The sequence below is a fragment of the Hemiscyllium ocellatum genome, chromosome 30 (assembly GCF_020745735.1).
Source record: "Hemiscyllium ocellatum isolate sHemOce1 chromosome 30, sHemOce1.pat.X.cur, whole genome shotgun sequence".
Classification (NCBI taxonomy): domain Eukaryota; kingdom Metazoa; phylum Chordata; class Chondrichthyes; order Orectolobiformes; family Hemiscylliidae; genus Hemiscyllium; species Hemiscyllium ocellatum.
In genome coordinates this window covers 23,141,699-23,156,899 of record NC_083430.1, presented here as the reverse complement: position 1 = coordinate 23,156,899, position 15,201 = coordinate 23,141,699, and the positions used below count along the sequence as shown (strand labels likewise).

The following is a 15,201-nucleotide window of genomic DNA, read 5'->3' as shown; positions in this document are numbered from 1 at the left end:
CATGGAGGAAGGGGTTCTGAGGGAAGCTGATTGCTAAAGGGACTGTTCCAAATATTCATCAAGTTAATCCAGATAGTTCATTGAAAGGCCAACACTCTTGCGTCCTCTGGAGATTCAGAAAGTCTCCATGGACTGTGAGGTGAGAAAACCTGGATAAAGCTCCCCAGAACATCCACATGAAACATGAAGATGTTTCCTTGAACACTCCTGTGTAAGTTATTATGAAACATATTGAGGATTGTGTGGATCTGACAGGGAGCAGCTGTCAACCTGGAGAATCCTGGTGGAGTTATATGGGTCTCCCACAGCAACTTATTTAATTTGCCGAAGGATTAGAAGTGGTGGAAATGGTGGAGTCCTTTTCTAACAGGAGAAACAAACTGACACAAATAAATTCATAGAAAATAATTGTTTACACTGAGGTCTATCCGGGGGAGGAGGGGGCGGAACATTGATGCGGCGCTCTCTGACGGCGGAAGGCTGTAGAATGAGCACCAGGGGTTCCGGAAGGCGGTTTGCGTCACGTCCGGCAGCCTATGCCATCCGTCAGCTTCAAGAAAGTCGTCGTGTCCCGCTGCCGCCGCCATGGAGACCATCCTGGAGCAGCAGCGCCGTTACCATGAGGAGAAGGAGCGGCTGATGGATGTGATGGTGAAGGAGATGATGGTCAAGAAATCCACGGTGAGTGCGGAGGGGCTCAGGCTCAGGCTCAGGCTCAGGCTCAGGCTCAGGCTCAGGCTCAGGCTCAGGGCCAGGGCTCCCCCACCTTCCCCCCTCTCCCCCCCCCCCCCCCCCCCACTCCCCCCCCACTCCCCCTCTTCCCCCCCTCCCCCTCTTCCCCCCCTCCCCCTTCTTCCCCCCCTCTCGCCCCTCTTCCCCCCCTCTCGCCCCTCTTCCCCCCCTCTCGCCCCTCTTCCCCCCCTCTCGCCCCTCTTCCCCCCTCTCGCCCCTCTTCCCCCCCCTCGCCCCTCTTCCCTCCCCTCGCCCCTCTTCCCCCCCTCTCGCCCCTCTTCCCCCCCTCTCGCCCCTCTTCCCCCCCTCTCGCCCCTCTTCCCCCCTCTCGCCCCTCTTCCCCCCTCTCGCCCCTCTTCCCCCCCTCTCGCCCCTCTTCTCCCCCCCTCGCCCCTCTTCTCCCCCCCCCTCGCCCCTCTTCTCCCCCCCTCGCCCCTCTTCTCCCCCTCTCGCCCCTCTTCTCCCCCTCTCGCCCCTCTTCTCCCCCTCTCGCCCCTCTTCTCCCCCTCTCGCCCCTCTTCTCCCCCTCTCGCCCCTCTTCTCCCCCTCTCGCCCCTCTTCTCCCCCTCTCGCCCCTCTTCTCCCCCTCTCGCCCCTCTTCTCCCCCTCTCGCCCCTCTTCTCCCCCTCGCCCCTCTTGCCCCCCCTCGCCCCTCTTCTCCTCCTCTCGCCCCTCTTCTCCTCCTCTCGCCCCTCTTCCCCCCCTCTCGCCCCTCTTCCCCCCCTCTCGCCCCTCTTCCCCCCACTCGCCCCACTCCCCCATTCACCTTCTCCCCATTCACCTTCTCCCCCCTCTCCTTCTCCCCCCTCTCCTACTCCCCCTTCTCCTACTCCCCCCTCGTTTTCCTCCCCCCCCCCCCGCCCCCCAACTCCCCCTCAGCCTGACCTGCTGAGATTTTCCAGCATTTTCTCTTTTGGAGTTGCTACAGACAATTGTGCGACGATTGCGTCTTTTGATTAACTAATACCTGCGCTGAAGAAGATGTCCAACCGTTGCAGCAAAGAGGATGATAACGACACTGGTGCAACCATCCTAGTCAGTCAATTGTCACAGTGTTGAAAGAATCTTTTGAAAGGATTTAATATGCATGACAAAATCAGCGGTGTCTTCATTCCCTCTACGACTTTGTTCCCATTTCATATCTGGTACAACTGATCGAGTTTGTTGTACATACTAACCATGTCCATGAAGGGAAAGTGGACCGCAGTGACACTTGAACAAAAAAGTGAGATTTTATAGCGTCTAGATTGTGGTGAAAAGGCATCAAAGATTGCACAGGAGTACAACATTAGAATAGCGACAGTGTCCAAAATCAAGAAAGTAAGACCAGCGATTAAGAAATTCGACAGCTAAAGTGACACTTCAGATGCTTTAAAAAGAAAATCCATGAAGCCAGCAAAGGATGAGCAACTTGACCCAGCTATATTTCTGTGGTTTTCACAGCAACGGGAAAAGGGGATTCCTGTATCTGGCACGATGATATAAGAAAAAGCTGCCAGTTTCCATAAATGACTCCACACCAGTATGACTGCTCACAGCAGCGTCTCATTGGGCTGGTTAAAGTGCTTCAATCATCGTCATGGCATTAGGCAACTCAGCGTTCTTGGAGAGGAGAAGTTCATGAATGACAGCTCTGCGGAAGGCTACAGTCAGAAACTGTAGTCCATCTATTGTGAAGGAAAGTATGAACCTGAGCAATTGTACAATGCTGATGAAAGTGGATTGTTTTTGAGTGCGCTGCTGGACAAAACACTTGCATCCACCGTGGAAAAGTAGGTGTCATAAACTGCACATAAAGTGCAGAAAGATTCCATCACCGTTTGCCCTTGTGTCAACGCCACCAGCTCTCATAAATTACCGCTAGTCTGCACTGGGCGATATGCTAATCCATATTGCTTCAAGAACTGTGACAGGAACGTGTTTCCTGTGAAGTACAAAGCACAAAATAAGGCATGGATGACACATCCACTTCTTTCATTCTGGTTCCATGAAGATTTTGTACTTGCTGTCAGATCACGTTTGGCAAGCACTGGACTCGAGCAATGTGGGGGCACACAATGTGAAAGACAGCTAGTTAGAATCAGCAAACAGAGCAATCAAGGTGTCTGGTTTTACCACCCAACACCACTTCAAGGTTACAGCTGTTCAATCAGGGAATCATTGTAATAATGAAAAAATATCGCCGCAACACGTTGCATGCTGACCTGGGTGAAGGCAATGCAACGAAGGGAGTGCAGGAAATTATGAAGGCGCTCACAGTCAAGGCCGCTTTGTTCATATTGCTGAATCTTGGGACCGCATCAAGCTGTCGACAGTTGCGGAGTGTTTGTGCAATGGCTTGCGTGTTGGTTGCCTTGACAGTGAAGAGGACACCTATCCAGATCAAAGGCTAACCACTGACATCACCAAAAACTGCAGACAATTGGGATTAGGAGAGTTTGTAGAGGCTGAGATCGATATTTGGGTGAACTGTGACAATGACATTGCAACAGAGATACTCAGCGATGATCAGATAGTCAACATAGTCACAGAACAACGGGAAAGTATGGACACTGTGCATGATAAGGAAAATCTGATACCGGCACCATCTCCAGTCCCTATTAATGAAGCTATTGACAGTTTGTGACTTTTCTTGGAGTGGTACGAAGCGATTGAATGAAATAAAAACTCTGTAAACATGCTTTTTAAGGCAATTATGTGCAGTACGGCTTCTTTTGTTTAAGGTCAAATTTGTTATCCAAATGAAAAACTGCCTGCCCGTTGACTTTGGATAATCGATGTTCCTCTGTATACCTCCTATGTTCACATCTAAATCATGTCTATAAATGACAAAGCACTGGACCCAGCCTCCAGTCTGAAAAACAACCCTCCCACCACCACTCTGTCTTCTACCTTTGAGCCAGTTCTGTATTTAAATGGCTAGTTCTTCTGAGGGACAGACACTGGACTCAAAGCCTTGGCTGTTTCTCTCTCCACCAATGCTGCGAGATCTATTGAGTTTCTCCAGCAATTCTTTTTTCAGATTTTTTTTAGTTGTTCTTTGTTTTATTCAGGTGTTTAAAAGCTTAGGTTGGTTGGTTGGACTCAGTGTCATTCCTGCATTCATATCCACATTGTTGCTGTTTTCATTTTTGGAATGTGACTTTGAAACTTTCCAAACCAGTATGAACTTCATTGTTAATTTTCTTTGCTAAACATTGAACTACATTTGATGGAGGATACCATTTGGAATGAAACTGCATGGAGCTGCAGTAGCCTTTTGACGTCTCTACATCACTATAAACAGAAAGGTATATCTGATGCAAAACCAAACAGTGCTGGAGATGTACAGCAGCTGTCATTTGAAATTATTCAGTGTGTTAGCTGTGAATATTTTGGCAAGAGTACGATACCTGAAATATGTTAACTTATAGAGTCATAGAGATTATCTGTCTGTTTTTTGCAGTGATATTGATTGACCTGCAGGTTATTACCTCCATTTTATGGAGATTCAGTACATTCCAGTGCTCATTGTAGGTTGAAGCTACCAACGTTAATGAGCTCTTCAAACTCAAAGTAAACTCTGAAGTGAATCTCCTGATGGAGTTAGACGTCTCAGTGCACTCTGGGCCATCTTTAAAATATACACATGATATGTGTTTCACACAAGCATGCACTTTGGAAATGGATTGCACTGCCAGTGTCCAATGTTCAACAGCTCTTTTCTCTGGTTAGTTTTCTTTGTTTTTCTGATGAAGGGAGATGTGTTTACCATTGTCTGAGCAAGTGGTAAAGGTGCTGATGAGGACCGGTTTTAATCGGTGAGACCAGGATTAAATTTTCAAACAGTTTAGTTGTTTTAAAACATATTAACTTTTAAAATTTGTTTTCCAGCTTCGGGACCAAATCAATTCCGATCATCGGGCCAGAGCAGTGCTTGATGTAAGTAAGCTCATTGTGGCCTGGCTTTCAAATCTGGTTGTCCTTCTAGGATTACTTACAATTACTCTGCTTGGATTGATATCTGTTGTATAGATCAATTGTGTAAATTAGCTGTAGCTCTGAACTGTACACCAGGTCTGTTACATGTGCAGACTTTTATCCTGCATAATGATCCATTTGGTAAGTCAAGTTGCCAATCAGTTTTCCTTTATCAATGCACAATAAAATCCATTCACTTTAAGATAATGTTGCAGTATGGGTGTATTGGGAGACTGTGCATTTTATTTTGTTAACCGATGTGGGTATTGTTGGCTCGGCCAGCATTTATTTTCCCATCCATATTTGCCCCTGAGAATGTTCTTGATCCGCTGCAGTCTGTCGTGTGTGTGTATGCCCACAGTGCTGTAAGAATGGCAGTTTCAAGAATTAAACCCATTGACAATGAGGGAATGACAATATAGTTCCAAGTCAGGAACGTGTGCAACTTGGAGTGGAGCTTGCAGGCGATGGTATTTCCATGCATCTGCTGCCCTTGCTTTTCTAGGCGGTAGAGTTTGAGGGTTCTGAAGGTGCTGTGGAAGGATTAAGATTGAAGATTTTCATGTACGTTTACGAGCTGGGTGTATCGATAATCATCAGCATCAGAAACTCGGTGCCATGTTCTCTCAGTCCCTCTGTGCCTCTGCAGTGACATTTGCTAACTCTGTGCAGATCTGGATTTAGAGTAAGACATTTGCATTTGTTCAAAAGCTTGTTTAAAACATCAACAGTGACTGATCTTTCAGCAGTTACAGCCATTGGCCTTGCTGCAATTTGTGTTTCTAAAAGAGAGTTCCACAGTAGAGACACAGCCCAGTTCAAATTTTAAAGTAATTGACATTGCTTAACAGGTTAACATTTATGCAGCAACTAAAGACTCAAAAATGCTAGAGATTGAAGAAAATTCTCAACACAGCTGCCTCAGAATAAATGTGCAAACAGCAGTAACCCTAACGTGATAGCAGAGGAAAGCTTCCAAATACATTGAACATTGCTGAAATGAGCTCACAGTTTCTTGCTAATCCAAATAATTGTCCTGGAACAAACAAACAAACAAACAAAATTAGACTCTGCACGTTTCAAAGGCATCTTTGCTATCTCCCTGGATGGTGTAGCAGGTTTATGAAAAGAAACTATTTTGTACTGTGATAGAAGACAATGATGTAATTTTAAAGAAAAATTCAATCCTGGCAACACTGACAGCAAGGCAGTGGGATGGGGTGGATTTCAAACTCCCAGATGTTACTTGTGAAAAAAGCAATTCATACGATTTGACAAAAATTTAGACTTAAAAACATCACTAGGCACTAGAAAAATAGTGCTTGAATCTACACCTTCCTCTTGAACAAGGATGTATAGTTTATTCAAACAATGAGTAAAAACCATTCTTTTAAAAGAATGGTAGAGCTGCATTATTCTGATTTGTAAATAGCCAGTCTTCAATACTATTGTGCACACATGTTTGAAGTTACCTGAGGTTTGAGACTGTGTTGCTGGAATAACAATAGTCTGATACTTACTGCTACAAGTTGTGCAGGAATGAACAGTAATTTTTAGCATTTTATTTATCTTGAAGAACTTGAGTGAAATGCAAGTGAGCAATATTCTGCATTTTGAAGCTTGTAAATTTTTTCCTGTTAAATGCTGAACACTGTCTTCTGTTCACCTGTAACAGTTTTAAATGAATTGGATTTTTTCGTTTATTTATTTTCCAGAGGTACATGGAAGTGGCAGGAAATCTAAGAGACTTGTACGAAGACAAAGATAGGTATGTCTTATTATTGATTGATTTCAGATCGTAACAAGTTTTGTATTTGACAAATGAATGCAGCTGAACATTTTCAAACAATATAATGTTTAATGAAACATGTGAAATGTCACATTGCATTTTAATTGACAGGGTAATGGAGCAATTACACTTACGATGCTTGTGAAGTTTTCACTGTGTTGCCACCTAATTCATCTTGCGCCTTTTGTGTTGGACTACTATCAAAAGTTTACTCCTCTCCAGAAATACTCCCTGTATCTTAACCAATAAAGGTTTTTCACTTTCAGTAACATAACTCAAAGTTATAGCTTTTGATCCTGTCCAAAAGCAAACACATTGATATTTTGCTATGATATTGATGAATATTTAGCATCTATTAGTATTCATCATATAACTGGCCTTTGACTGCATATGTGTTCTGGTTGAGAACATTTGTTACCTTGAAGGTCCACTTACTTTGTTGCTCTGTTTTGAGTGTTAAATATTGCATAATGCAGTCCTTCATTGTTATGGCTTTATTTTGCTGACAGTATGCGAAAGGATGAGTTAAATGCCATTTCAGGACCAAATGAATTTGGAGAATTCTACAATCGGCTGAAGATGATCAAAGAATTCCACAGAAAACACCCAAATGAGGTTGGTGCACCCACAGACATGAAGCATTTAGTTTGAACTTGTATAAAATGTCTGAATACAATTAGTACAAAACAGCATGATACATAGCATTGTTTCTTTATCATACTTTCTATTAAATTACTTGACCTTTACAGTAAATTACTTGCACTTCACATACTACTTAAGCAAATATCGAGACATATGCAGCACGTTGGAATTCAGAAAACCTTGCTCAGAGTATTTTTGTGAACTGACTGGAACCTTTTTTTTAAAAAAATGTTGTTTTTTGATTTCTTTTGAGAAAATTCTCCTAACTAGCTTACAGTACTCATTGAAGCGATGCTTATGAATTGGGAGCAGAAGGAAGTCATTTGGCCTCTCATGCCTGCCCTGCCATCCAGTAAGATCATGGCTAATTTGTTTGTGTTTCGATTTGCAAATTTACTATCTACCGTGAGAAACTTTTGACTCCCTTGTTTAACAATAATTTACCTACTTCCACTTCTAAAATATTCAGTTACTCTGCCTCCATCGCCTTCTGAGGCAGAAAGTTCCAAAGTCTGTTAACCCTGCGAGAAAAAAAGTTCTCGTTTCTCCACTAAAATTTAAGCGTGCTTTCCCTAATTCACCCACAAGAAGAAACACTCTCCCCATGCCCAACTTGCCAAGATAGTTCAAGATCTGGTATACCTCAATTAAGTTGCTCTTACTTTTCTAAACTCCAGTGGAAGCAAGCCCAGAACACTCATTCCAAGGATCAATCTAATAAACCTGCTTGAACCACCTCCAGCATAATTACGTTCTTCCTGAAATAAGATGATCAAAACTGTACGTGGTATTCAAGATGTGATCAGGCCAATGCCTTGTGTAACAGAAGCATAACATCTTGACCTTTGTTGTTCAATTTTTACTGTATGAAGTGTAGCATTCCATTAGCTTTCTTAATCAATTGCTGTAGCTGCATACTCATGTTTTGTGAACCTTGTACTGGAACATCGAGATTCCTCTTCATCTCGGCATTCTGCAGTTGTTTTCCATTGAAGTAATATTCTGCTTTTTTAAAATTCTTGCTGATAAAGTGAAATCTTCACATTCTCCAATATAATTCATGTGCCAGACTTTTGCCCATTCATTCAGCCTATCTATATCTATCTGCATCATCCTCATGTGCTTGACACAGCGTACTTTCCTATCTATCTTTGTGTCTTCAGCAGAGTCTACCATGTCTTCACTCCCCTCATCTTAGTCATTGATATAAATCATAAAGTGCTGAGGTCTCAGGAATGTGAAATCTCCAAAACCAGTATTCCAGTGTAAAACTTACACAGTAAACGTTATATTAACCAGCCTTGATGGGACCAAAAGTGCACAGGTTGATCAGATGTTCCAGTTGATCAAGAGGTCCACATAATCAGTGTAATGCAGGAGGTGTACACGTCACTGTTTCTACTTTATTTACAGTATAACTCATTTAAATAATCACTTTGCCTTTAATAAAACCTAACAGCAGAGAGTCTCCTTATTTGCATCCTCAACTGACTACTTGGAAATCGCAGTAATACTGTAAACGTCCAATATTTTAGGTATATAATTTCTGCCAATTTATCAAGAGTGCTGTTTCATAAAGTGCTGGTTAAAACAAAGTTTAACTGTATTTGGATTAAGTGGTCCCATGTCCTGAATCTGTACATACAAGTCTGATACAAACAAAATGCTTTCTATAGAGGGTGATAATCCGGTAATGTATGACTCCTTACTGCTTTGCTCCTGCACTTGCCTCATAACCGACACGTTCTACAATTTGTAGTTCACTATCATTTACCAGTAGCTGGTAAATTGAATATGATCTGAAATAATTGAAACATTTCTATTCTCAAGGTTCTCTTTAAGGTGAACATTTGGTGTCTGACTGTTTGAAGTGACGTTCGCTTTTCTCCTTTTTCTTCTAGATAAGTATTCCAATGTCGGTGGAGTTCGAGGAGTTAATGAAGACCAGGGATAATCCAAGTGAGGAGGCACAGAGTAAGTCTGCATAACGTTTTTAAGCATTCTGCTCTTTCTAAAAAGAAAATGCAGTGTTATTATCATTGAGTAATCTTAATTCAACACCAGGTCAAAATGAAAAATAAATTTGAGATAGTAGACTGTAACAAGCCTGTTTTTAATGTACAGTTGCGTTAAACACATAATTACCAAATCAATAGCAGCAATGCATAATATGCAATACATAAACATAGTGTTTTTATTTAAAGTTTGGAGGTTTCCTTCTAAATTTTGTAATCTGCTTAATGATTGTGTAAATGGTGGCAACTACATTTAGTATTTATTGCTGTTGCTGCTACAACACCACGGACAGGTATGAGGTTACCTTACTAAACAACTGTTCACCACATTGATGCATATTTGAAAGCTATGGACACCTTCTGTTGCTAAATGACAGGTTATTATTACAGGATGTATCCCAGTTAAAATGCTTTACAAAATATTTAAGTTAAGATACTTTGCTAATTATACCATGCATTAAAATTACAATTTCCTGAATTAGGTGTGAATGTCTTTTATATAAACTAAGGTTAGTGAACAAGCGGTAATATTGATATTTTTCAAACTGGTTACATTACAGAAGAGGAAGAGCTGGAGGCTTTAGAAAGCATAAAGATGGATAAATCTCTGGGACCTGTTCAAGTGTATCTCAGGGCAATGTGGAAAGTTAGGAATGTGTGGGGCTCCCAGCAGAAATATTTGTATCGTCTATAACCACGGGTGAATTGCTGAAGCACTGGAGGATGGCTAATGTTGTGCCTTTATTTAAGAAAAGCTGTAAGTAGAATTTGGGAACCATAGACCTGATAGTGATGGTGGGTAAGTTGTTGGAGGGGATTCTAAAAGGTAGCAGCTACATGCATTTGGAGAGGCAAGGAGTAATTAGGAATAGTCAGCATGGTTTTGTGTGAAGGAAAATCTGTCTCATAAACTTGACTGAGTTTTTTTGACAAAGTAGCCAAAAAGATTGAAGGCAGATAGGTAGACATTGTTTATTTGAACTTTTGATAAGGTTCAGCATGATTGACTAATCAGTAAAGTTAGATCACATGGAATTTAGAGGAGTTTGCTAATTGGATACAAAATTGGCTTGATGGTAGGAGACAGAGGGTGGTGATGGAGGATTGTTTTTCGGACTGAAAGCCTGTGACCAGCAATGTTCAATAGGTACTTGGTCTACTTTTGTTTGTCTTTATATAAATGACTTGGATGAGAGTGATTCGTGTGTGGAATAATCTGCCAGAGGAAGTGGTGGATGCAGGCACAGTTACAGCATTTAAAAGATATTTGGATAAGTACATGAATAGGAAAAGTTTGGAGGGATAAGGGCGAAACATAGGCAAGTGGGGGGAGTTTAGTTTGAAGGCACGATCAGTGTGGACTAGTTGGACTGAAGGGTCTATTTCTGTGCTGTGGGATTATATGGCTCTATGACTTGCTCTGGCTTGTGATTGAAATACATGCAAATGAAAACTAAATCCATTTGTTTCTTAAAGATCTCGTGGAGTTCACGGATGAGGAAGGATATGGACGTTATCTTGACCTTCATGACTGTTACCTCAAATACATTAACCTGAAAGGTTCAGAGGTTAGTAAGAAGTAAGAAAATTGGCTTGTCTGGAATTGTGAGCAATTTTGGGCCCCCGTAACTCCGGAAGGATATACTGGTCCTGGAGCAAGTCCAGAGGAGGTTCACGAGAATGACCCCTGGAATGAAAGACTTAACATATGAGGAACATTTGAGGACTCTGGTTCTATACTCAGTGGAGTTTAGCAGGATGAAGGAGGATCTAATTGAAAGTCACAGAGTACTGAATGGCCTGGACAGAGTTGATATTGGGAAGATGATTCCATTGGTAGGAGAAACTAAGACCCGAGGGCACAGCTTTCAAGTAAAGGGAAGACCCTTAGAACAGTGATAAGGAGAAATGTCTTCAGCGAGAGAATGGTGTATCTGTGGAATTCATTGCTACAGAAGGTTGTGGAAGTAAGGTCATTGAATATACTCAAAACAGATTGATTCTTGATTGTCCAGGAATCAAAGATTATGGAGAGAAAGCAGAAGAATGATTTTGTAAATTTTATCAGTCGTGATTGAATGGTGGAGAAGACTTGATGTGCCAAATGGCCTAATTTCTGCTCTGGTGTCTTATGATCTTATGGTCTGACAGAAGTTCACTAAAGCTAAGGATAATGCAGCGGTCTTAACACATTGGAGCTCTTGCTTGTTTCTATTGTAATGTAATCCTGCAATTCTCCAGTAGTTCATTGCTAGCATTATAGAAAAAGATACCAAGGGAGAGTAAAGATGTCCCAAAGACTGACACGAGATAGGTATTCAGCATTGTCAGTTCATGTTTTTCAGTTCTAAAGTGGTTGAGGAGTATCTGTAGTATTGAGACAATGGAAAATGGTAAATAATGCAAAGGAATTATCAGTTGAAGTGTTAGCATAATTTGATTCCTGTTTGTTATATTAAAGTACTCATTTTCTTTTAGATTTTATAATTATCGATTCATATAAATTGTGTTAAATAGAGATAATGGAATGACACTAATGAAGTAGCCACACATTGACTGATTCTATGGATTCATTTAAATTTATTAAGAATTTGCATAGTGCATTTATTCTGTGAAAGTATATAGTCATCCAAGAGTACAATTTATCTGGTACATGGTAATAAAGAACTTTGCATAATGTTCCCTCTGCAGCAGATAGTTGTACCCCTGTGGATTATTTTGTTAAAAGATGAAACATTAATTTCAACTGAAGTGCCTGTTTGAAGCATTATGGTATGTTCATTTTGAAGTCAATGCCTCTCGTTGTCTTCCAGTTGTGCTAAAATAGAACATGAGCTATAACTATTATATCTACAAAGATGAGTTCCACTGGAACGTAAAGTGGTTGGGTTATCTAAATAATCCAAATGTTACCACCATCTGCAGTAGTATGAACATTTCAGTAAAGGGTTATGACAAGCCTGTGCATTATTCTTGCAACTGGGCCAAAGGTATATTTTGAATTTTGATTAAAACACATATGATCCTCCAGTCAGTAATTTAGTGAGAGAGATGTTTCCTGGGGTACAGCTGGTACCTCATGTACTGTTGGTCTGGAGACTGTTACTTGCATCATGAAATGGGCTATTCAACCCATTGAGCATGCTCTCCCACTCAGTTTGGTCATGTTTGATCCTCTGTCTCAATGCCGTACTCTAGTTCACATGCCTTGATCATGTTAGTGTTTGGAATTCTATCTACTTCTAGCTGTCTCAGGATGTAAGTTGGAGCTGAGCTGGAAGGTCTGTTTTCAGACGTTTTGTCACCATACTAGGTAACATCATCAGTGAGCTTCTGGTGAAGCCTGGTGATATGGCCTGCTTTTTATTCATATGTTTAGGTTTCCTTGGGTCACAGATCATTTCCTGTTCTTTTTCTCAGGGGTGATAAATGGGATCCACGTCAATGTGTTTGTTGATAGAGTTCCGGTAGCTGTCTCTTGTCAGAATGTGCACATGGATTATAAAATTCCTGTGAATTTTACAACAAGTTTTCTTTTTACAGAAATGTGATTATATTACTTACTTGATCACATTTGACCAACTTTTTGATATTCCAAAAGAGAGAAAAAATGCAGAATATAAGCGGTAAGTGAACATACTTTTTTAATGTATATTGATCCAATCCTTTTACAATGGGGATGAAGAGAAGATTCTCCTGAGTTATTGATCTCTTAAAAGTATCTTCTCCGAGAGTTGTGGAGGCTAAGATATTTGAAGTATTGTCAACTGACAGTCCAACAATCTGGCTACAGAGGGAACAGGCGGGAAAGTGGGGTTGAGGCCAAGAAGATAAAAATAATCGTCTCATTAAATCATGGAGCGGGTTATGGCCTATTGCTATATTTTACATTGTCAATACAACTGTTTTTATGATAGTGTGAAAATTATCATTTGAATAATTTATCTGGCAGTGATGCTGCATGTTGATATAGTTCTCCTTTCTCTCAGCCTTAATTATTCTAATTTTGCACTTAAGTTTTATTTATTTTGAAGGCTAACAGCAATTTGCATCTTTATGTCATTATTTCATATGTTCTGCAAATAGTTTGCAGTTTCTCAGCAGTCAAACAGTAATGCAGAAATGAGGAAGGTAACTGGACTGAGTGCAATTTAGATTAAAGTAGTGCTGGAAAAGCACAGCAGGTCAGGCAGCATCCAAGGAGCAGGAACATCGACGTTTCGGGCAAAAGCCCTTCCTCAGGTATGATTCATTCCTGAGGAAGGGCTTTTGCTCCAAACGTCGATTTTCCTGCTCCTCGGACGCTGCCTGACCTGCTGTGCTTTTCCAGCACCACTCTAATCTAGAATCTGGTTTCCAGCATTTGCAGTCCTCACTTTTGTCTGAGTACGATTTATGAATGTCTTCAAAAAAATTTAAAATACCCATGGACTGATTTTAAAAAAATTATAAAGTAAGGAGAAACCAGTACAAAAATTAAACCTTAGGGCCACAACTTCTCATTTAATATTGATTAGGTTTCTGAGTCACAAACACACTTTCTTGTCAATGGTTTGGATTGCTTTAACTGGGTCAAATGTGAATCACTATCCTCTTCACTGTTTAGTATGGTGTTGTTATTCTTGAGAGTGCATAACTGGAAAGTTAAATTCCATTTCAACTAAACTGAAGTCAATTTTTAATTCCTCTAGGTATCTGGAAATGTTGTTAGACTACCTCCAGGATTATACTGACCGTGTGAAACCTTTATTGGATCAGAATGAACTGTTTGGAAAAATACAAATTGACTTTGAGAAAAAATGGGATAACGGCACCTTTCCTGGCTGGCCAGTACGTAATATGTTAATTATTATTGTAGTATGACAATATATTGCAATAAACATGTTTGTTCAAAATAAACTAACTTCTTGACAACCATAACTTTGGAATATTTATATTCAGCAGCATTTTTACTTGGCTTGGCATCTCTCCTCTTACCTCAAAATTAGAGATATTTCAGTGTTCCTAAGCAATTGTGAAGCCAGGCTCTATCAATCTTTTGCATTTGAGAGTTAAAACTACAGAAAAGCATCACTCTACTGCTGAGCATTTGCAAAGTTGTTTGTTTAACAAAGGTGGTAGAATACATTTCTTGTACATTGCATTATGTCTCTTTTGTGTTCTGAGAGTGAGAGATGTTAAGATACTGAGGCTCAAATATTCCTTTTTAGGTTGAGGTAGGGCACAATATATAAAAACAATCGTTTCAAGTAAAATAGTTATTAGAAGATGTGGTTCTAGGAGCGTTACAGAATTACTAGAAATTGGTTTGAATTGATGCTGAGGCATTTTTTAAACAACAGAATTTCTCTTTTCTGTCTTTCTATCTTTTTCTTCCTCTCACTTTGTGTGCCCCTCTTTATTTTTCTCTTCTCACTTTTTCTCCCAATTTCAGGGTGCACTCCAGCCCCTAGGATATAACCAAGACAGCATTGTCAGTTGTCTATTGTACTCCACCAAGCTGTTGGGGGAATGAGTATACAATAGATTAGATTAGATTACTTAGTGTGAAAACAGGCCCTTTGGCCCAACAAGTCCCCACCGACCCGCCGAAGTGCAACCCACCCAGACCCATTCCCCTACATTTTCCCCTTCACCTAACACTACGGGCAATTTAGCATGGCCAATTCACCCAATCTGCACATGTTTGGATTGTGGGAGGAAACTGGAGCACCTGGAGGAAACCCACGCAGACACTGGGAGAATGTGCAAACTCCTTACAGAGAGTCGCCAGCGGCGGGAATTGAACCCAGGTCTCTGGCACTGTGAGGCAGCAGTGTTAACCACTGAGCTGCCCACAACAGGTTAAATTACGTCTGATAGTGTCCTATTGTATTATATTGATTTCAAACCAGATGCAGAAGTATGAAACTAGACAGTAATACCTTCTTGATAATGGGCTTATTTACAGAATGCAGCATTACATATGTCTCTTTCTCATCTGCCAATTGATAGTTTAAATGGTTTCTCTTTATAGAATTTCTAATAAATCAATTTAAGTAATGAAATTGAATCAAGCCAAAT

General features: G+C 40.8%; 1 protein-coding gene across 1 annotated transcript in view; it reads left to right on the top strand.

Moving 5' to 3' along the window:
• Positions 1–503: 503 nt before the first annotated feature.
• sf3a3 (splicing factor 3a, subunit 3) overlaps positions 504–15,201 on the top strand; it is a 37,368-nt gene continuing 22,670 nt past the window's right edge. Inside the window, exons 1-8 of the mRNA XM_060847156.1 lie at positions 504–681; positions 4,606–4,653; positions 6,408–6,460; positions 6,991–7,096; positions 9,025–9,097; positions 10,615–10,706; positions 12,682–12,764; positions 13,830–13,968. Coding sequence (XP_060703139.1) covers positions 586–681; positions 4,606–4,653; positions 6,408–6,460; positions 6,991–7,096; positions 9,025–9,097; positions 10,615–10,706; positions 12,682–12,764; positions 13,830–13,968 — 690 coding nt within the window. The 5' untranslated portion in view covers positions 504–585. The remainder of the gene's footprint in view (positions 682–4,605; positions 4,654–6,407; positions 6,461–6,990; positions 7,097–9,024; positions 9,098–10,614; positions 10,707–12,681; positions 12,765–13,829; positions 13,969–15,201) is intronic.